Source organism: Typha angustifolia, chromosome 14 (assembly GCF_048772165.1).
Source record: "Typha angustifolia cultivar Huaian chromosome 14, ASM4877216v1, whole genome shotgun sequence".
NCBI lineage: Eukaryota > Viridiplantae > Streptophyta > Magnoliopsida > Poales > Typhaceae > Typha > Typha angustifolia.
Genome location: NC_133252.1, coordinates 12,029,919 through 12,052,367, shown reverse-complemented (window position 1 = coordinate 12,052,367; position 22,449 = coordinate 12,029,919). Strand labels below are relative to the sequence as shown.

General features: G+C 38.5%; 3 protein-coding genes across 3 annotated transcripts; all 3 read right to left on the bottom strand.

Moving 5' to 3' along the window:
- Positions 1-145: 145 nt before the first annotated feature.
- Positions 146-11,323, bottom strand: LOC140775532 (ethanolamine-phosphate cytidylyltransferase-like). Its single transcript, XM_073118884.1, has 9 exons — positions 10,837-11,323; positions 6,952-7,187; positions 6,009-6,190; positions 4,429-4,500; positions 3,811-3,878; positions 3,118-3,238; positions 1,745-1,810; positions 1,540-1,662; positions 146-1,313 (listed from the first exon to the last, which is right to left on the bottom strand). The coding sequence occupies exons 1-9, from the start codon at positions 11,208-11,210 to the stop codon at positions 1,242-1,244; spliced, it is 1,314 nt and encodes a 437-aa protein (XP_072974985.1). The 5' UTR covers positions 11,211-11,323; the 3' UTR covers positions 146-1,241.
- A 640-nt stretch (positions 11,324-11,963) lies between these two features.
- LOC140775533 (vacuolar protein sorting-associated protein 32 homolog 1-like) lies at positions 11,964-15,411 on the bottom strand. Its single transcript, XM_073118886.1, has 6 exons — positions 15,133-15,411; positions 14,384-14,483; positions 13,610-13,695; positions 13,419-13,510; positions 12,764-12,878; positions 11,964-12,329 (listed from the first exon to the last, which is right to left on the bottom strand). The coding sequence occupies exons 1-6, from the start codon at positions 15,205-15,207 to the stop codon at positions 12,171-12,173; spliced, it is 627 nt and encodes a 208-aa protein (XP_072974987.1). The 5' UTR covers positions 15,208-15,411; the 3' UTR covers positions 11,964-12,170.
- Positions 15,412-16,033: 622 nt separating this feature from the next.
- LOC140775745 (cation/H(+) antiporter 15-like) lies at positions 16,034-18,857 on the bottom strand. The gene is made up of 4 exons (XM_073119156.1): positions 18,618-18,857; positions 17,940-18,512; positions 17,441-17,857; positions 16,034-17,287 (listed from the first exon to the last, which is right to left on the bottom strand). Exons 1-4 carry the CDS (start codon positions 18,855-18,857, stop codon positions 16,034-16,036), a joined length of 2,484 nt encoding a protein of 827 aa, XP_072975257.1.
- Positions 18,858-22,449: the final 3,592 nt, after the last annotated feature.

The following is a 22,449-nucleotide window of genomic DNA, read 5'->3' as shown; positions in this document are numbered from 1 at the left end:
TTCTTTCCTTCATCCTAGAAACAAATTTTCCAATGACCAGTGGGTAATGGGAAGAGCTAATGACACTGATATTCAAAGTTTAACGTAAGCAGAGAAGAGTCTTAAAATACCAATCCAATCCAGTAAAATTACGTTAGCCTGCAGGTAGGTAATCAACTCACTCTGAAATCGTCAATAATATGCAAGAATATCTTAATTCTACGTAGGCTTAAATTCGAATCCTTGTGAAAATACATTATAGAGAAAAAATCATCAACAGAATCAGAATGATAAAGAAAGAAAGCTACTTCTAACAAGACTGCAGGCAGAGATAAGGAAGGGCACTTAAAAATCAAAACCAATAGTCACATTCATTCTGTCAAATTGCAGAGCGTTGCTTTCTTTCTTTTCCTTGAGGTCGCAGTAACACGTAGCATCATAGAAGGCACTAGCAGATGCGATCATGCACCGCCCCGATTCATTGTCCAAATTCCACAATTTCAAATGGTTAGATTCAAACGTTCCACCCACCTACCACACGTGGCTTTGGATAGTTCTTTTTCCAGATGCAACCAGCGGATATCATTTGTGTTGCCGTGGCTCAATTTTCTTTCCACTACATAGCTGTGCACCCCAAAAGTAGAGAAAGAAGAACAAGTTAGATGAGTCGTTCCCTGGGAGAGAATAATGTACGCAAACATCCTCATATCACACTAGGCATCACTATTTCTTTCATAACTATTGCGTTCTAATTTTCATAGTTCCAGTAGCCACATATGCTAATACCTGGAGCAGCCAAGGACATCACAAAGTGCGAAGAAATGAAGCAACAGAATCTCTGATATTATCCATACAGTGGAAACAGATCATTCTGAAGAACAAGTTCAGATGGACTAAAAAGGATGCTTATACTCAGGCAAAAGAGAGTAAATGGAAAGAATCACACTAAATTTTTTCCCTTTTTCTTTTAAATATTAAAGATTACGCTCGAGTAATATAGGAGAATATTTGCGAGGATCTAGAATTACAAATAACTCAGCTGGAAAAGGCAGAGTATGATGCCAATGGTATAAGAAAAGATTGATAGTACGAGAAAAGATTGGGGCGTGCTCAATAGAAGCCATTGCTCAAATATCGACCATATAATAACCAGCTCTCTGCTGCCTACTGCCTACTGCCCACGGTGTATAAATTATAGCTGCCTATGTGCTTCAGGGGAAAAAAATCAATGTTAGAAGCATAGGAGGTTCTGACACTCAGATTCAGTCTCCAGATACAAAAGCTTTTCCCTCATAATATGTCCTCTCACTGGCTTCCTTCTTCTCATTCCTTTTCTGCAAAAGCAATATATAGAAATAATTGAAAATCACATAACATACAAGATAACATAGTACTTCTTTTATTGGATGATAGAGGTGCAACACGACATGGTTAGAAAGTTGGAGCATAATCCATAAAAAAAACTTATGAAACTCAGAAACTTAAGCTAAACAGTAAAAATATGCAATGGAAACAAACCAGAAGCTGTTGGCTTATTCACATAAAAGGTTTAAGAATAACCTGATAAGCCTCGTGATTTGCAACAATCCTTCTAATAATAGTACTAGTTGTGATGTCTAAAGGACTCTCTAGCTGCCGATAGATACCCATACCCATTGGAACTGCATATGGGTTTGATTCCTCCTGTTAAGTGATCAAACACTGTTATCAGCTACTGTCAATTCACTTTTGACACTAAGATAGTTTGAAAATTATAAAATATTACCCTCCGAAAGTCCATGTTTTCTGCAATGGTTCCGTGGACAACCAATGAGATATTGAAGGTAGTAATCTGTAAACAGAACACATTTCTGAATTATGTACGTCACAGGTTCCAAACAAAATAAGAGAGAGAGAGATATAAAAGAATAAACAACAAAATTGATACCACCACATATCCATAAAATAAACTATAATTAATGGATAATTAATTAAGCATTTCTTGACATTCCTATGAAATTAAGTTAACTATTTTCTGTCCAACAACCTTGTTTTGTGAATCTACATTTAACCTGTCACATAATCCTTTTCCAGGGTTTAGAAACTTTGGATCTCAAACGAAGGAGGATTAATTTCTAATACATGAAGTGAAATTTCCCTCAACTTTTAATAAATGTTTCCTGAGAACTACATAGCCAAAAGCAAGGATCTATTAAGACATTTATTAACAATTTTACTACTTTTTATGAACAATTTTAGACATCTGCATGGGTAAAGATGGAACATGCCACTTAAAGTTGCTATGAATTACAAATTAACAGTAGGAGCATCAGATGTGCAGAATAACCGACTCATGCAAAAAGCAAATGTAAAGAAGATGAACTACAAAAAAAGAGAAGGGAAAAAAAACTAAAACAAAACACCACGGTGCCCCTGTTGCCAAAAATTGACCACAAGATTGACATCTTGAAGGGATTATTCTTCATGTGGAACCAATTTTCCCATCTAATGATTTCTTTGGTACAAAATCAATAATTTGTCAACTTGCCGCATAGCATCACTGTAGTGTCTTTTGATAGGATCATGATCCAGAAAGAAAGCATCCAAGAATAACAGAATAAAGAATAATGTGAATTTGTCGACGTGAACAAAGTTGTATTATCATCACAAGGAGAAAGAGGTACTACTCTAAGGTGATGAAGCCCAAGTTTTGTGGCCCACCAAAAATTAGTATGGATCTACAATGACATTTCAATTTTCTCACTCTTGTGGCTACTTTAAAAGAAGTTGAAGGTTAGTCATTTAGTGTGCAGTTATGCAAGGTCAATTACATGGACTGTCCTAGATAGAAGAGGGATCCACTATGATAGAGAAAGGACAGGATTCATACACAACATACATGTACCAACATCCATCAACTTGAAATAATGCAGCTAAAACTTGTTTTTTGATACCATAACATGTAAAAAGTATAATGTTGCTCATAAGTTATAAGGCATACGTGCATCTTCATATCTTAACTTTCACTTTATAGCCACTTTTTTCTCTCCATTGATAACACATATAAAGAGAAACAATTTGACTCTCTGACATTACCAGATAAGTGTTAAACAAATTAAGTGCAACAAAGAAGCAAGAAGATGAACAGAAATAGCTGACCATGTCTTTTGAAACTTCCCATGGGGCACCAATAATCACTTCATCCACATGACGACAGGCCAAAACACTCAAACTTCTCTCGTGAAGATTCATAATAGGGCGATGCACTCCTCGAGTAGCACTGAACATGGTATATCAATACATATAACTGTCATGGAGAATTCTGGTACCAAAGGAAATTAGAAGCATGTAAATCATTGAAAAATGAGCAAAATTTTGGCATTCGATCTTCAGCAGAAAAGCCCATCAGAGTTATTGGATGATAAATGGCATGGGTTATGTTAACTAGCTTAGTAGCCATCATATGAACTTCATCAGGAATAGAAAATGAGAGCACTTTTCAGTATAATATACACTACACAAAATTTAAGAAAAAAGGATAAATAACTATTCAAGAAGAGGAAACCACACTGGAGCATAGCTCTCGATACTATAAGTGTACACTGCACACATATATATGTGTGTGTGCATATACATGTCGAAGTAAAGATCTAAAGAAATCTGAAGAAAAAAAAAACAATATGTTGTTAAGAGAATACTGGAACAGATGGCAATATGGTTGACAAGAAAGTTAATCATCATACCATTGATAAGAAAAAAAAAATCACTGCATGTATTCACAAGAAGTTGTCAAAGATCATATCCCATACACACAACAGAGGAGAAAAATAAGAGGGAGAAAAGGCAAATCACCTGACTGTCTGGTCAGTATGGATGCCGACAAGTAAGAAATCTCCAAGTTCTCGAGCAATTCGTAATATCTACATAAAAACGATTCCAGGGTTACCAACAGATAGAGAAAAGTATTCATTAATAACAGTTCAAATACATGTCTATTTTAATCTATAGCAGTACAGCACCACCAATGCCACCAATAGCTTATTAAGAAACCACACCAAGAGATTACTCACATATAGATTACATCTCTATCAGATGATCTTGGGAGTCACCAAAAGATATCAGGCCCATTTAATTAATGGTTGTGACTTTTAAGACCATGCCCATCTTAATTGGATTCTATTACAAACCTATTAGGAACAATTGAAATGAGTAATCGGTAGGACTTTTTTTTATGTGAGAAAAGTGAGTGTTGCCAAGTTGTATTTTCTTAAAAGGAAAAGAGGGTTACAGCTGTGTTACAGGGAGGTGCATTATCTCATTTTGGACTGTGTACCTCAGTTAATTGTAGCACAATAAATTGGCATTCCACCAACATGAAGGCAACTCCCTTTCTACTTCTCAGTTTCTCTTTTTGTTTTCCTTTTTGGGGCAGGGAAGAATGCTGGGAGGTTGAAAAAGAACAGATTTTACCTCCACATGTCCAGCATGGAATAGATCAAATGCACCATCAATGTAAATTATGCGAGCATCTGGACCTGGTCCCTGGAAAAGAAAAAAAGAGGATGAAGGAACAAATCATATGCATGTATAAGATGCAACTTTTCATCAATACAGAAAAACAAGAACAAAATTATGACCGTAAAAGAACCCTCAGAATGCTTACTTTACAGTAAGATTTATCTTTAAAATAAAAAAAATGTAATGTCAAGCAAACTGGAAGACACTATGTAATCCTGGTTTCCATTTCAACAAACCCACTGCTTTCCTAGATCTTCCCAAGCTTTTCCATTCTTCCATTTTTAACTTATGCAATAATCTCATGCAACGAGAGGGATATAAAAGAAAAAGGAAGTCAAGATTTTTACAATATATGGAGTGAAATGTAAATACCAGGTTATTAAAACGAAAAGAGGAACCAAAACGAAATTGCACTATACACAGAGGACATCATTCTTACCCTTTTAATGATCAATGTTTAATTTAGTACAATCTCTTTGACACTTGGCTTTTTGTAGCAATAAGAAGAAAGATTATTTATTTAACTACAGACAGCATATTAGTTTACACCAGCAATAAATTGATTCTGACAATATAAATGACAACTAAATGTAGGAGTAAAAAGAACGAGGTGAGCATTAATCGGCTTAGAGATCACCATTTTATGAGTTTTACCAACCAAACAAAAAGTGACCCATAAATAAACTGTCAGCGGGTCACATGGAGGAGGAATTCTCAATAAAAAAATTTCAAAAGTAACTAGATGTAAGACGAGGAATAAAATATATAGCAATTTGTATGTATCAATGGTTATCCTTAAGACGAGTACCAAATAGGTAGTACTTTCATACCCCTAGGTTAAATATTTTACCAAGAGTGGAAGAGAATGAATGTATCGCACGTTAAATTAGAGCCAGCTGATTCAAATGGAGATGTGCCTCATAGGATTACTAACAAAGATAGAACAGGAAATGATTGGATTTATTAGAAAACGCGAGTAGCACCCTTTTGAATAAGTTGTGGGAGAACCAAAATAAATATTTTGGAGTCTTTGAATGTAATCAAGTCTGCTATGTAGTGCAACAGTAAAGATGATGATTGATCTGAGTATCTCACATTATTACATTACATACTGAATAATGACTGAAATTATGACGGTGGTGGGACATAACAATGAATCCAGCAATTATAATGTCGACAACATCACATAATAGTGAATGCGGCAATTATCATGTTCTTGATGGTACATGTTATATTTTCATTTGTTCTGCAAGTATGTCCAGTATATCAGTAATGCTTCCAGTATATCACTGATACAACAATTGAGTTAAAAGCTCCAAATTGTCAATCTATAGTCTATAAATACCATTACAATGGAAAGAAACAACTGACAGAGATTCATAATGGATTCTTTCACATCAGTGGGAAACTAACAAAGAGGGTTCTACATGTTTTCCTAATTAACATAAATTAAGCGCCTTAAGAATGTATCTTTACATCAGTGATCAAGTATGCAGAGTTCTTATGAGTTATGAGATTTAAGTCAAGCATACCTTCCCATTTGAGAACTGCACTATACGTCGAGATGTGGGCAGAAAATGAGATATCCGAGTTCTGCTTCCAGACCCTCCATCATCAACCTTCTGGCTGTGCCCATGGCTAAACTGCCTTTGTAAAGAAGAATGATTATGACTATCACCGGTGGATCTCTCCCTCACACAAAGTAGCATACGTCCTATAGGCACAAAATGTTACGGCTCATCTTGAATTGAGAGTACACATTTGCACAACAGAGAAATATTAAGTGTCAAAAGGAAAGGCATAAAACAAATTATATCAATGTACTGACTGAACTTAGGGTACAAGAATCATCCTTCCAAATCTTTCACTATCATGAAATGAAGGAATCGACGGAATATAAGTATATTTGATCCTCAATAAGCTCCTTTTAGTTGTAAATTCAGCTATATTTTAAGTCAATGAAAATCAATTACTAATTGAAGTCTACTCAAATCAAGAGAAAAGAAATCATGTATTAAAACATCAGAATGCAACTTTACTAAAAATGACTGGTGGTGATCATATCATGATTGGCATACACTAGTATTGGAATATCTCCATGAACAGGTTGGACAATAAAGATCAGCAAAGAATTCAGATACTTTCCATAGAATAAACAGACATTACTTAAAGTTCTTTTAAAGTAATGCGAGAATCCATACAGGTGAAGGCTCACATTTCTAGCAATACGAGGAAGGCAATCCTAAACCAGCACATTGCCACCACAAGGAATCAAATCTAATACTGATAAATTAATAAGTCGTGGAATCAGCAAAACCTAATATGTTCTTTTACATGACAAATTTGCAGATGAGCGTCTCAAATTCAAGACAACAGAAATAATACAAAATGTTTCTTGTTTGTTTATAGCAATAGAAATACGGCACAAGATCAGAGTAAGAAAAGAAAATGGAAAATAGAAAGCAGTATCAGTACCAACAATATCAGTGCTTGACACTCCTTCAGTTCTTTTAATCTGCTTATAGCGACCAGCCTTCTTGGCAAGGGCATATGCATCAGTACCATCTGGGAGTAGACAAGGATCATCGCCATGGATAATGTAGTCTATATTATACTCAGTGAACAGCTTGTTCATGAACTCTTCAGTTATGGCATAAGGAGCATCAGGAATGACTTCATCCACCCACTTCACAGCGCCTACCATTATCATCCTATGAGCAGAAACAAAATTATGTAATTAGCTGAAAGAGAAAAAGGACTCAATATAGACAGGCACATGTGATAACACCATAAGGTGGAAAATGGGAACTAGATATTGTTTATGAGTAATGTGCGCAGATATTCCACATTCTGCACTAATTGCACAAAAAGAAGAAAAAAAAAAGGAAAGGTAGATATCACAACGATTTGCTAATTATAAAATGGAAGGAGGCCTTATGCCCATGCATGTAGAGAACTCCATCTAGATGCCACTGGACCCTCACCTTACCAGCTCACTCTCAGTCCCTCTGCACATAGTGCAGCCACATATCAAGAGGAATCAGTTCGGTGAGGTGTCTAGATGGATTCCTCTGCACAAGCTTGGGGGTCATCCTACATGGAGTTTGGAGAATTTCTTATATTAGCTACAAAATCCAGCACAATTAACACATGGTGATACTAAATCTGAATTAAAATTTGGTGAAAGATATAAATAACTATAATTACTAATAGATACCAGAACATGACAAGTTCTTTAATTGAGATACAAAAGTAAAAAATAAGAAAAAAGAGAGTGAGACGAGGATATCCATCAAGAGTACAGATTGCTTGAAAGAGACATGATAAGCTTTCAGATGTTAGCTCTTCCTCTCCCTCTACCAGAAAATTCATATGTGTATTCCTTATTTTTCTGCTCTTTCAGCAAAAAAATTTCAAATTTCTCTGTACTAGTGAAAAGGGCATGCCAGAAATCTCAGTAAAAGTGCTAAAACAGCCAAAAAAACCTAACTAAAAGTCCAATTTATTTACAAGTACTGTGACCAACACATGCGGTTGACCCATTTCCTTGGCAGCACAATATGTTCCATCAATAGATTAAAACAAAATATTCGCTAAAAATCAGAATTTTAGAGATAGAAGGCCCAAGCAAGCAAGCAAAATGGATGAAAGAAAAAACCACCATAAACATTTGGTCAAAGAAGTTCATAAAAAAATATTTTGGTCGAAGAAATTTAAAAAACTAGTCAACTGGAAGGAGCACAGAAGCTTCATCCATTAGGGCAATTGGCAAATAAGTGTGAACTGTCATAAACATGTAGCATAAAGTATGGCATTGACCTACATTCCAAAACAGTTCAGATAAACTGTAGTAACAACGGACTTGGAAAGGCACAAGATTTAGATAATTGGTAGTAGGTCTCCTTTGATGCATCAGGAATAGTAGTCAAACCGACATAGTTGCAAATACTTGCTTATTATAGATAACACCTCTAGTAACTTCATGGATATCTAAATGAAAATGCCCAATACCTACAGGGATTCACAATTTACAAGGGCAAGAGATTGGCAAGAAGACCATGTAAGCATGAGCAGTGACAGCAGTCCCTCCAAGGACATAGCAGGCACCAAATATTTACTCAGGGTTTGCAGGTTCTAAGAGTAAAGAGGTGCCCTTATGTGCCTAAGCATCATCTAACAACGGCATTTGGAGAAAGTTAAACAGTACAATCTTATACATGCAGACGACAGCAAGATTAGTTAAACAACTAAAATTTGATCAACACAGTACTAGAGCACAATGATATATATATCAAGAGAATCTACAAAATAGTCAACTGGTAAAATTCAAAATAAACAAAACACATCTTCAAAGAGATATTGGCATTTCTACCGCTGAAAATTATGCATTCTTTTCTGCAAAACCTGCCCAATAAAAACTAAGTTGCTCATCAAGTGGCCTTGTGGTAGAAAGAAAAATAAAGAATATGCTAATGATCTAAATAAAAAGAAGATCAAGAAAACTGCAAAAAAAAATGTAAAAATAAAAGATAATCAGCATGAAAAATTAAGCGCGCATACATGCATGCACACACACACACACACACACACACACACACATATATATATAGAGAGAGAGAGAGAGATCAAACAATTCCACATATACCACTTAATACATCAAATATATAGAAAGTCACCAAAAAAGTAACAACTCACAATTAAATTGAACAATCCATAGCTACCAGTTTAATATTCAAAAGAGGTAAACAAAACATATTAGGTAAACTAACCACCAACAGAGAGATCAAAACCTCCACAGCTACCACATAATAAGATCCAAAAATAATAATCGAAACTCTTAAAAAGAAAAGCAACCACCAACATAAAGATCAAACATTCCAAAGTTACAGACTAGTAAATCATGAAAGATAGTCATCCAAACTAATGACTAACAGACTGATCAAACAATTCCACAGCTATCACTTAAGAAAATCCAAAGATATCAAAATTTCCAAAGAAACCACCAACCAAATCCAGAGAGTTCACCAAAACCCAGCCAAAAAGTAACCACTGACACAGAAAACAAACAATTACAGCAGTGGCACTTAATAGATCCAGAAATTAGACAAAACGCAACAAAAGAGTACCCAACAACAAAGAGATCAAAGATTTCACAGTTACTCTTCATAAAATTGAGAAAGGTATTTGAAAGACATCCAAAAAATTTACAATTCATAGAGAGATCAAATAATTCCGCAGATACCCTTTAATAGAATCCAAAACTGTATCTAAAACTTGTTCAAGATGTGACAACACAGAGACAGATCAAAAAAGTCAGCTACCACTTCCACTTGAAAACTCCAGGAAGGAGAACAAATTATTTTTCACAATTTAACCACTAACAACAGAGCTCAAAAACTTACTAAAAAGAAAGTCAAAATTAACCCAAAGGTTACCCACAACATAGAATCAGAAAATAACAAATTAACCACTAAAAGGGAGATCAAACAATCTGACAGCTACTACTTGTAAACTAAGAGACACAACCAAAACTGATTCAAAACCTACAACTGCCAGGAAGACCAAAGAATCCATTAGCTACCACTTAATAGAATCCATAAAGTTAACCAGAATTCATCTGAAAAGTAAGCACTAATGGAAAGATCTAACATTTTCACAGCTGACAGTTAAACAAATCATTGTAAAAGAAAGGGCTTGAAGAACTTGGCAGGCAGTAACCTATTCGGAGATTACCCAAAAACTAACTGATAACAGAGAAACAAAATAATTCCACCCAATTGAAATATCCAGAAGATAACCAAGATTCATCAAGTAACCGCCGACAGAGATATCAACTAATTCCAGAGTTATCAAGTTAATGAATCTAGAACGATAACCAAAACTCAACCAATATAATTACCAAATAATTCCATAGCTGCCGCTTAATAAAATCCAGAGTCATCCGAAAATAACCACTAAAAGAGAGGTCAAATAATTCAACAGCTGCCACTTAATAAATAAGAAGACATAGCCAAATATCATGCAAAACTATATCACTAACAGATATTAGATCAAACGATTAGACAAGTACTGTTCTATAAATCCAGAAAGATGACTTAAAACTCGTCCATAAACTGACCACTAAAAGGAAAACCACACATTTACATGGCTACGAAGAAAGATGACCAAAACCGACAACTAGCAGGGATATCAAATTTCATGGCAAAATTTTAAATCACAAACAGGGAGATCAAACAGTTCGCAGCTACCTACTTTTCATAATCAAGGATGATAACCAAAACCCATCTAAGAGCAAGTCATACAGATAGATCAAGAATCCCTTCCAATAATCATAACCATGTTTAAGATAACAAAATCAACCTCTCGTTTAGCGGCGTAACCGGCGGTCCCTTGTTCGCAGTGATCTCGTCGTCGCTGACAACTCCAACGACGAGCTCATCTCCGAGAGCCCTCGCCTGCCGCAGCGCGTTGCAGTGGCCGTAGTGCATCATGTCGAAGCACCCGTCCATGTAAACCCTCACCGGCCTCCTCTTCTTCCCCCTCCGACTCCCCAACATCGCCGGCGGCAAAGATAGCCCGAGGTGGAAAGCGAGGACGGAGGCGCCGAGGACGAGGCCCCCGAGGAAGCACGCCGTCACGAATCGCGAGGAAGCCCCCTCGGGTTCCATGGAGGATGAGGGATCAAGATCTAGGTTTTCTAAAACTCTAGGGTTTCCCAAAAATGACAAGTTCATGAGCTCCCGCCATTGGAGGTTAGAGTTAAGAGATAGATAGAGACGTGGCTTTTTCTCGAAGAGAGGGGGATTAAAAACTAATAAAGAAACGGCATCAGGTGATAGGATCACGCGTATCTACCTTTCAAGAGAGAGAGAGAGAGAGAGAGAGAGAGAGGCGGTATGGAATTAAATGCTAATTCTTAATCCTTTTTATCCTCAAGTTCTATTTTTTACGAAAATATTCTTTTATTTTTTAAAATAAAAAAAAATAGTTTAAATGTGATAGTGGAGACCTATGTTTTTGTTTGAGGTATGATTTTTTTTTATACGGTTTTGTTTATGACCAATTTGGGATTATCTTTTGTCAGGGTAGTGGACATGTGGTTCATATTTAAGAATACTTAGTGATCTCATAAAGGAAATAATAATCATAATCAACGTGGACGTAAAAGATTACTCGAGATTGCGATTAACTCACCGACTGCGATAAGAGAATAGTATATTAACTCATCAACTTGTTTTAATGCCTAAACAAAAGATAGATACTTTTATTAAGAACATTACTCGATATTCGACTAAGATTTGGGACAAGCGTAGTCATGGATTCTTTTTTCTAGAATAAGAACACTTGTGCTGCATGCAATGTTATATCTAAGCCAAAGATTGTTGTTTTCTGTACTTCGTATGTTCTTAATTCAGATAATAAAAGATGTTGTGTTTAGGAACGAAAGAATCTCTCTCAGTGCTCTCACTCAACTTCCACAAAAGAACTATTAAAAGAGATTTTAAATTAGGAGTTATTCTTCGACAATGTTCTGATCCTTGAGCATTGCAGTCATACATGATAAGCTATGTATTGTGAGATATCTATGATGAACTTTATTATCACCCTTAAATATGTACAGATAACAAAAGTTATTTCGATTGCTTTTATTGGTATGCCAAGGCAATATAACTACAGTCATTTGATTGTCCCATCTACATAGCCATCTCAGCTTCAAGTTTAGCCAGTTCATCCACATGATTGGCTGGTTGTGGAGCTGCTCTTTTGGGTAGTGCTGCTGCAGAAGGTGGCTGAGGTAACTGTTCATCTAAATCTTCGTCTTCTAGTTCTTCCAGTTCAGCTTCCAGTTCATCCTGATTCAAAGTGACAAGTGATGCAATTAAGTGAGGACCATTGATGCTTAAACATTGCATACTTGCAACTCATGATTGAAAAGAAATTAACTGTTTCCTAGGAGTTCGTTTTCAAGGACTTGATGGCATGTGCATTTCAAGAAAGAAGGATATTGAATACAAAAGCTTCCACACAGGGAAGCAATCATTATGTTCATTTTCTGCTCTTCTGAAATCAGCCTTTGTACTTCATACCAGAACTCTAATGCATGCTTGTTTTACATCTGCTGCTTTGTAAATAGGATTCAACTACCTGAACAACTATATTGCGAAAAAAGGCCCCAGTGTTGTTGTTCTTGAAAAGAAAATGATGTATAGATATATCTGTTGGGTTAGTGCAGATGAGAATAGATAGATATATAACAAGAGGCAGTAAAATGAGAGAAAATCTAAACCTCATCAAAATCAGCTGCAGAACCCACTGGTGTTGCAAGTGCCTCTTGTATCTGCTTCATACTGTCTGTATGTTCATTTGCCTCATCCAAGGTCTTCTCTATGTCATCGATATTCCTGCATTATCATCATCGAGAGAGCAGGTTATTCCAGTACAATAAGGTTTAAAGAGGCACTAAGCAAGAACAGATGTTAACATGAAATACACGAACACATCACTTTACAAGATCATAGATGGTAGTCCACTAAAGTAGCAGAAGCCAAATTAGTGAATAAAGAATCTTGAAGTGAGAGTAATATTGCAGCTAATAAGCCAATCAGTATGATTTAACCCACCCCATGAAGCAGAAGATCCTCAATTGATTACTATGTCTACATGATTACTTCTGCCTAACTACACAATTTGTTTTTGTGATATTCAGCTAAAAAAGGATGGCACTAGAACCCTGTCGATTATTGAAATGTACACCACAAACAACCAAGCCTTCCTGCTTCTAGCTAAAGTGCTGGATACGAATATACAGAGAATACACAAACTTAATTAATATCTGCTTAATCAATGCAAGGTATAAATCAGGAGGATCTTTTATTCTTTAGTGTGAAAAGTTTCACTCTATAGCCAATTAATGAAAAATAGATAGTGAAATGGAAGCTTACAAAGACTGTTGAATAGACTTAATAGCAGATGATCCAGATCTTAGAGCATCTACAGTGTCTGTAGTTGCCTTTGCACCTTCAAGCATAATCATCTACCACAATAGATACTGACTATTAATTGGATATCAATAATTCTTACTGTACAATGAAATTCAACTAATTGTTTGTTTCAATAATTAAATCAGTTTTACCTGATCATGGACTCGCAATTGAGAATTTGCCAGTTGTTCTATCTGGGCCTCATATAACTTCTTTCTCTTTAGGCATTGAATTGCAGCTGCAAGAAAGAAGAAACTGCTGTTGCAAAATAAGCTGTGAAGATGTGGATCAAGCAGGGACGAACAATTAACCGACTCTTCTGATATTTCCCTTTGTCGACATTGAATTGCATGAGTTACTCAGTAAATTTCATGTTTTATGGACCATAAGGCACACATCACTATTAAGATAAATGAAAGTAGGTGGGATATAAAAATGCCAGAGTCATAAATATTTTGTGGGCACTACTGTTTGGGTCCACATGATTCTCTACTGAACACTAGGCAAACAAAAACTTCACCTGCTGCACAGAAAATAATTCTGCATGATTTCTTTCTTCAAGAATGCTCACCACATGTACCTTAGAATAATTAAGCTATTGATGGCCAAATATCAAATAGAAGGTTGGAATCCTTTAAGAAAAGATTATTGAACTCATATAATGGTATCAACAAAATTCATAAGATCCCCTAAAAACATAAAAGAAGAGTTTGGTACATAGAATCTCTAACAAGAAACAACCACTTTAGAATTACTGTCCAAATACTTAAATTTCAAAATGCTACAATAAGAATGGAAATCCTAACGGGTAAACTCACATCCAACCAAACCAAAGTTTTTCTGTGAACTGATAATTTATATTAAACCGAAAATTTACTTGTCAAAATGAGTTATCCATCTTCTTGAGAAAGATGATTAGCATTTACCTTTTTTATTTTTCACCTTTGAGTAATCCTTAGCTTTTTCCACTTCCGCAGAAATCTTCCTTTGAAGAACACGCTCTTTCTTCTCCAACATTTCTAGCGTCTGTGAGAACCAAAAAAAAAAAAAAAAGGATGACTGAAGTTTGCAGACTGTAAATGATACAAAAGACATTCAGTTCAAGTTTATTGATGGTTTAAGAAAAGTGGTCCGCCATATCCCCTGTTCAATATCAGCATTCCTATGATCAGGATGCATCAATTCACTTGATGATATGTCCTGCTTGGGTATCACAAAGTCAATTTTTCTGACAACCAGCAGAAACCCTCATACTAAACTTATCACACCTTAATTTCTGCATACAATCTTTTGCCCCATTAAAATTGAAACAGGAGGACCATCTGAAATCAGAAAGTAATGGATCATAGCTTATTCCTCGTTGTCTCTAATTTTACGCAAAAAATTTGAACTTTACGAGTGGTGCAATGAAAAATTCACAAAACAGTTTCCTACTCAAACAATTATTTTGTTCCACACACGACCAAATTCAACAGCTTTCATGCACAAAATCTTTGTCTCCTTAAAATAAGAGCATGCGCTCCATCGGATTCAGCAAGAATCAATTTCCATCAGCCCTCCGTAACCAAATATTCGTGAAACAAGAACAAATTTTCAACAACCCAGTTCGATATTTCTGGAAAGATGGATAAAGAAGAAAAAAAACCGTCAGGATAAAGCAAGCAACAAAAATCACCTCGCGGAGTTGCTCCAAGGTGGAGATGGCCGAGGGGGGTTTCTTCTTGGGCTTTGAAATCAATCTCTTCAGCATCTTCGCAAGCTCGAGAGGCGATGGTCGGAATAGCAACTAAAAAAGATCTAGAAAGAGAGAAGCCAAGTCCTAAGAATGGAGGGAAGAAGTGGTTGTCATTTGGAAAGGCGGGTGGAAAAAGAAAGCTAAACAACACGTCGGAAGGTCAGCAAAGTGATGCAAGGCCACGGTGGCTTCCACTGCGGTAGGGGCATGCAAACCTTTTCCTCTCTCTCTCTTTCGTCCTTCTTTCTCATTTAGATTTTTATTTAAGACTAAGACTTAAAACTTTTGACTAAGATATACTTTATCTTTATAAACTATCACCAGTTCGAACACAAATTATCTTCTTTTTTTAATATATAACTAAGCTATTATGATATTTTTTTCTTAATATATATTTATTTAAATCATATTCATTATCCTTTGGAGGAAAGTTATGCTTATGATAAGAGTGCAACTGATAATACTATCAACAGTATTTAGAATTACTAAAATAATTTTATTAGATAATAATCTATTGAAGGAGGATGATTTTTATTTAAATAAATATATATTTTTTGGCTTATTTCTTTTACACCAAATTAGAAGTAGATTTTCTTATTCTTTTATATAGTTTATATAAGATAGATGATATAGATGTATTTTAGTTCATAAAAGTTAAGAAATGTCAGAATAGAGTTGATCAATAATTTCAAAAGCGTTGACACAGTTTATTCAGATCAACTTTCTTTTCAAGTTAAGTGATCCGAAAATAAATAAATAAGTAAAGTAAATTACATTTAACCGAAAAAAAGAAGAGAAAAAAATAGAAGAAGAATACAAAATTAACAGTTAACACCCACAGCTATCTTAAAATATCCTTTGACCCCCCAGAGCTACCACTATCCAAATAAACCCTCACCGCTTCCTCTCTGCTCTCCGGTGAGAGCACTACCATTCCATCCCCGACCGCCGCCCCACATATCCCTCCTTGCGCCCTCACCACCAACACCGACGCCTCCATCCCGAAGTCCGGCGAGGCGAGCAAGTCCCCTATCGGTCCCAACTCCGGGCACTCGCTCCACTCCGCCATCCCGGCAGTCAACCTCGACCCCGCCATCCCTTGTCCCCTCCCTACTACGAACAGGTCTTCCCTCCTCTCCACCCCCCGTATCGCCGACACCGTTTCCTCCGCGTTTCCCACCTCCTTCTCCTCGTACTCCACCACCCCTCCCTTCGCCCATCTCTCCGTGAATTCCTTGACGCACTCCTCGTCCATTATTTTCTCTCTCACTTCCTCTACGCAGGAGGTGGAGGAGTAGGAAACTTTTGGTACGAAGCGGAGCATGGATAGGGTGACGGCAGGGTGAGCAGCCATGCGAGAGGCCAAGGCGAGGGCCTCGCGGTCGTCGGCGCCGCCGAAGAAGACTATCGTGACGCGGTACGGGTTGGAGCGGCGGACGGCGAGGCCGCGGTCGATGAGGATGGCGGCGGTGCAGGGGGAGGAAGAGAGGAGGTTGTCGTTGAGGGAGCGGATGGCCGGGTGGAAGACCTCCATGCCGCCGTCGACGGTATGGTGCATGTGGAAGGGGAGGATGATGATGGCGATGTGGCGGTCCTCGGCGGCGGCGATGACGTCCTCGTGCATGGTAGGGTAGGGGGATATGGCGGTGAAGGAGATGACCGAGACGCCGGCGGCGTGCTGCTCGTAGCTCTCGAAGGCGTGGGTGATGTGTTCGACCTGGGACTGCAGGCGGCTGTGATGGAGGTGGCGGTTGAGGTTAGTGTTGACGCGGTTGGGGCTGTGGGAGGTGTTGAGGAGGAAGGCGGAGGCGCGGAAGGAGAGCTCGATGAGGTGGAGGACGAAGATGAAAAAGGGGGAACGCTTGGTGGGGTGGCAGAGGTCGAGGAGGCAGATGAGGGCGGGGACGTCGCGGGGGGTGTGGGCGCAAGCGAGGACGCGGAGCTCCGCGTCCGGATCGGGCCACCGGATCGAGCGGCGCTTGTAGAAAACGAGGCGACGGGCCGGCTTCACCACCGAGGTCATCACCGGGCTCACCAGGGAGGTCACCAGCACCGACATAACTACCATCACGGAGAACGACTGGTCGCCCAGGATCTGCAATAAAAATAAAATAAAATAATTGACAAATACTTGTTAGCGCGCTAATCTGGACGCTTGGAATTTGATCTATCTTCTATAGTTCTGCGATGTCGAATAACAACGTGTTTCAAATATTTATATTTAAAGAGACGGAGGAGGTAGAAGTACCATTTTGTTTCTAGCAATGTAAAGCATGACCAACTCTATGACCCCTTTCGTGTTCATCAGCAAGCCAATTGACGCCCCGTCTTGTAGCGGCATCTCATACATCGCCGCCACGAACATGCTCCCGATGACTTTCGCCAATGCCGCGGCGAACACCACCAGCACAATGAACACCGCCGCCCCTCCGTCCTTCACGGCGAACAAGTCCGTCCTGAGCCCATTAATAGCAAAGAACACCGGCAGCAGCAGGCCCACCACGAACTGCTCCGCTTTCTCCACGATCGCCAACCCGAACGGCCCGTTCGGCACCGCCAGCCCGAAGACGAACGCCCCGAAGACCGCGTGCGTCCCGACCGCGTCCGCTACGAACGCCGACACCATCACCCCGACCAACACCGCGCATTCCTCCATTTCCCCCGACTGTTTGAATATAAAGGATGAAAGCTTTCGGTTTCCAATAGCTTAAGCTTTTAAAGAACATATATGACATAGTTAGCTTTACCGTGTGGCTCCTTTGCGCAAGCCATTCCACCGCCGGCCGAGCCAAGATGAAGCTGGCGATGTAAAACGCAATCCCGCAGAACACCGTCCACAGCGACGCGAATACGTTGCCGTTGCTCTGCGCTAGAGCGACGGAGAAAGCCAGCAGGACCCACGCGAACCAGTCGGTAAGGACCCCCGCCGATTGGGCGAGCCTTCCCACTTCGGTCCCAACGAGCTTGAGCTCGGCCAGGATGCGCGAGAGGACGGAGAAGGCCGTGGCGGAGAACGCCACGCCGAGGAAAATAACAAACGCCGGCGTGTTGGTTCCTTCGTGCAGCTGGCGGTGGAGCGCGATTCCCGAGAGGACGCCGAGGACGAAAGGCGGGAGAGTGCAAACCGCCGCGAAGCCAAAGCTGCGCCGCCCCGCGCGCCGCAGCACGTTGAGCTCGACCTCTACCCCGATGATAAAGATGTAATAAACAAGGCCGAGGTGGGCGAGTGCATCGAGGAGCATCAGGCTTCGCATGGGGAATACGTAGGACGCAAACTTCGGGATCCTTCCCATTACCGTTGGGCCCAACAAGAATCCACCCTGGATATATATAAAAATAAAAATAAAAAAAATTCAAGAACTCTCGTATACAATCTCAATTCTCATTTCTAAATAAATAATACTCAATTATATATATTAATTTACCACGGTCTCGGAGATGTAGCGGGGGAGGCCAAGGGGTCGGAGGAGGAACATGGCAGTGCGAGTGACGACGATGATGAGCATCAGCTGGAGGAGAAAGATGGGGAGAGCGTACAGGAAAGGGTTCTCGGCACGCCAAATGCCGTTCGTGGTGATCATATGAGGGGTGAAACAGATGAGAGGGGTGGAGGAGGCATTAACCTCTCCAAATTTTAAGAAGCTACCGGCGTCCTCCCTCTCCATATGAAGTACAGAATTGTCAGACTGTTTGACGTGTGATCAAACTAATAACAAAATTATAAGAGAAAGGAGACGATGGAATTCGAGGAAGGAAAAGGAAAAGAAAACGTGAGGTGCGAGTGGAAGACTGGCCGAGGAGAGCTGCTATTTTGGGGTGTTTGAACTGATGGATGGTTGACGACAGAAACGGTAAACTACCAACTGCTATCCTTTTTATTCGAACTACTAGTACCTACCAAATTTATTCTATCATATTTTTTGCGTGTTATTATTTTTCGGAGTTAACATCACAATTAAGTTACCGTTTTATTTATATAAACTAAGTCACGTAATAAGTTATATATATTTTGTAGCAAAATATGATTAGTAAAAAATTGAACATTCTCCGTGTGCAATCATCTTATGGATTTATTTTTCTTGTGAACATTTTGGTCTTACTACCATTTAATCCGAGGGCATTTTTTATCTTAAAATAGTCTTATTGACTACACTTATTTACCCTCTAGCAACAAAACACAACTTTATACGTAAATTTATTTAACTCACATTTATATTCAGACAGTAAAATATGAGTAAAATTATTCTTTAAAAAAAAAATACTTGGTGCCGGAATCAAAATGAACCCTAAAAGGTTTGGGCCACCTCATTGACCTAACTAAAGCCCAGCTCTTATCGTATTTCTTAAGCCGTAGCCCACTGTGGCCCATGTTTTGATTTGACGAACTTATTTGATCCAAATCGTTCCTTCTACTTAAGTCCCTGTGCGTATGTGTGTGTGTGTGTGTGTATATATATATATATATATATGGAGGATGCAGTGGCATCGCATCCAAAGACTTTGACATGTCATGCATGAGGTGGATTAGTTGAAAAGGGCGGAGTTACCCGAGGATTAAATATAGCAAGGGGTATGTTTGATGACAGTGTCACATGGGGGTGGGTACACTAAATATTCACGGCAAGGATATATACAAGGTGAAAGAGACGAAGAGCTCATGTCAAGGATATATAGGATGAAGAAAGTACGTGGATAGAGATTACAAGGGACAAGGGGAAGCAAGCCATATATTCTAATCGGATCGGTGGATGGAAACCATACATATATGGGTCAAATGCATGCTATGTCATCTCTCTCCATCGAGAATCCCCATGCACATTGTTGGCTAATAATGCTGCAATCATCCCTCCTACCTACGTCGCCATCCATCAAATGTTTTCTTCTTTTTTTAATGTGTATATATATATATATATATGTAACGACATATATATAGTATGACAATTGTTATGAACAAGAATAACGAAAACCTATGTGTGGCCGTTTGGCCAATGACAGGATAGTCTAATAGTGCATGGTTTAGCGCATTGGTAGGATTGATGTGGACGTACTACTACTACTACTACTCTTTTTTTTTTAATTGGCTCATCTTTCCATCCATATTTTAGTCTTCATCTATGTATATTGCCTCCTTTTATCGTAGACATATTTATGCTTATTTTTCCCCCTTTTTTAAGGTGTTTTTTTTTTTAAGAAAAAGTATCTACAGTTAGGAGCTGTGATAATTCTAATCCCGCCTTATCATTATTTTTTCTAAGAGCTATTTTTTTTTAACAAAAGAATAAAGTATTATTACATAAACAATTATAAAATCTAGTTATTATAGATATCGATTAAGATAATGTAGGAAGAAAATTTAAAAACATCGCGGTGAATAAGATTGAATTTTCTTCTTCTCGAGTATATATATAAAAGTCAGTTTTTTTTTTTCTTGAAAAACAAATAAGACAGGGCTTGAATCAAATTAAAAATTTCCCTTTTAAAAAGATTTAGCAAAGATGGAAGAGGAGATATATAGAAAAAAAGAAGTATTATTTCTTGTAAAATAATAATGGGAGCAAGAACTAAGGCATTTGTGGAGTCCGATGGTGTAGTTTCACATTAATAAAATCAAAACAAAGTGAAAGAATTAATATATATATATATATATATATAACTTTGAGTGCTCTCCAGAATGAAATTAGAACTCCATTAAAAGTAGACACCTTATCCTAAGGTATTGAAACTTTTATAACACTTTTCACCCTCTTGTTTTCTCGGTTAGAGCTTTCCTTTTTGTTTAAGGTATTACAACTTCCCATGATGCATGCATGGATCCACTCCTTTTCTCACATGTAAAAGGGTCTGGTACTTGAAGAAGCTCACACACTAAAACGAAAACGATGTGCCTTTTTTCTCTAATCTATGAATATACCAGGAAAGGTGATGGAAAGGTTTAAAATGGTAGAAACGAAAGCTAGGAGGATTAAAGCGAGGTAGAGTAACCACTCCTCCCAAGAAACCTAATCCATCACCACTTGGGTCTAATCTTGGCCAATGGATAACCTTTTCTTGGGAGTTGGAGAGAGCTACGAGGGGAGGGATTGGTCAATCGAGAATTTTGAAGATTGGATCCAACTGCTTAACAACAAATAAACAACTCCATTTTGGTTAAAGGTTGCCTTCACAGATCGTAAGCAAGAATCCTCCTTTTTCTGCGGTAAAAATGGAGCGTAGACTCTCAAAACTACGTAAGGTGGTTTTATTCATGAAATAATAGTCAATAAACAGTATAGAAAGGGACAACGGAGAAAAACATGGAGTCACGGAAATCCCTCTTAAAATGTTAACGCTGGGGACCACGTGGGAAGTCACGTGCATGGATGAGAAAAAAAAGAAAAAAGAAGACAACGGACTTTTTATTACCACGCTATACGAAGGAATAAAGAAAGCAGAGGCTTTGGCAGCCGATGACGGCGATGCAGCAAAAAGACAAAAAGGCCCCCGAAAAGTTTTTAGAGGAGGGCATATTAATTTTTAGGTACTACTCTACGAGGCCCTAATTGCAAAAAAAAAAAAAGAAGCGTCGAGAGCTATCCGTTGACCGAGTCTCGACCTCTCGTCACTTCACTTCCTTGATGCCACGTGGATGGACGCGATTCAAGCGGCCATGTGTGATGGATGTTTGTTTCCAAATGATTGGAGAGGAGTGATGATATGGACACACACAGAAAACATGTGTAACACTGTAACTTATATATCCATTCCTTCAACGAAAGGAACGAGCACTAGCTAAATGTCGACATGGACATAGATTTTTATATTAATACTTAGGGATAATGGAACGTAACTATTTACAAACATTAGAAGAAAAAAGAAAGAAAGAAAGAGAGGATTGGGTTAGAGGCAAGTCACAAGTGCAGTTTCCGAGGTGCGGTGGGGTGGTGTTAAATGTTAAAAGTGGGGCCCCTGTAGGCAAGTCCGACAGCCCTCGAGCGGTCCAATTCGTTCCCCATTTCCCCATCAAAGGCCAGAAGACGACTTAGAAAAATGAACAACTCGAGAGAGGCACAGTGAGAGAGGGGCAAGTTTCAATAGAAAAGGCGTACAAATCTTAGCTTAGCCAGCCAGGCACAGACACAGGCACAGTCACAGGCAGCCACTCTCTTGTAGTTGTTCTAAAGGGCGAGGCACAAGGCTATTACGTGGGGTCCTTTTCATTTCTTTTCCTTTTACTTCTCTTTCCTCTTTTAACGTATCTAGATTAAGGGTGATATGTTT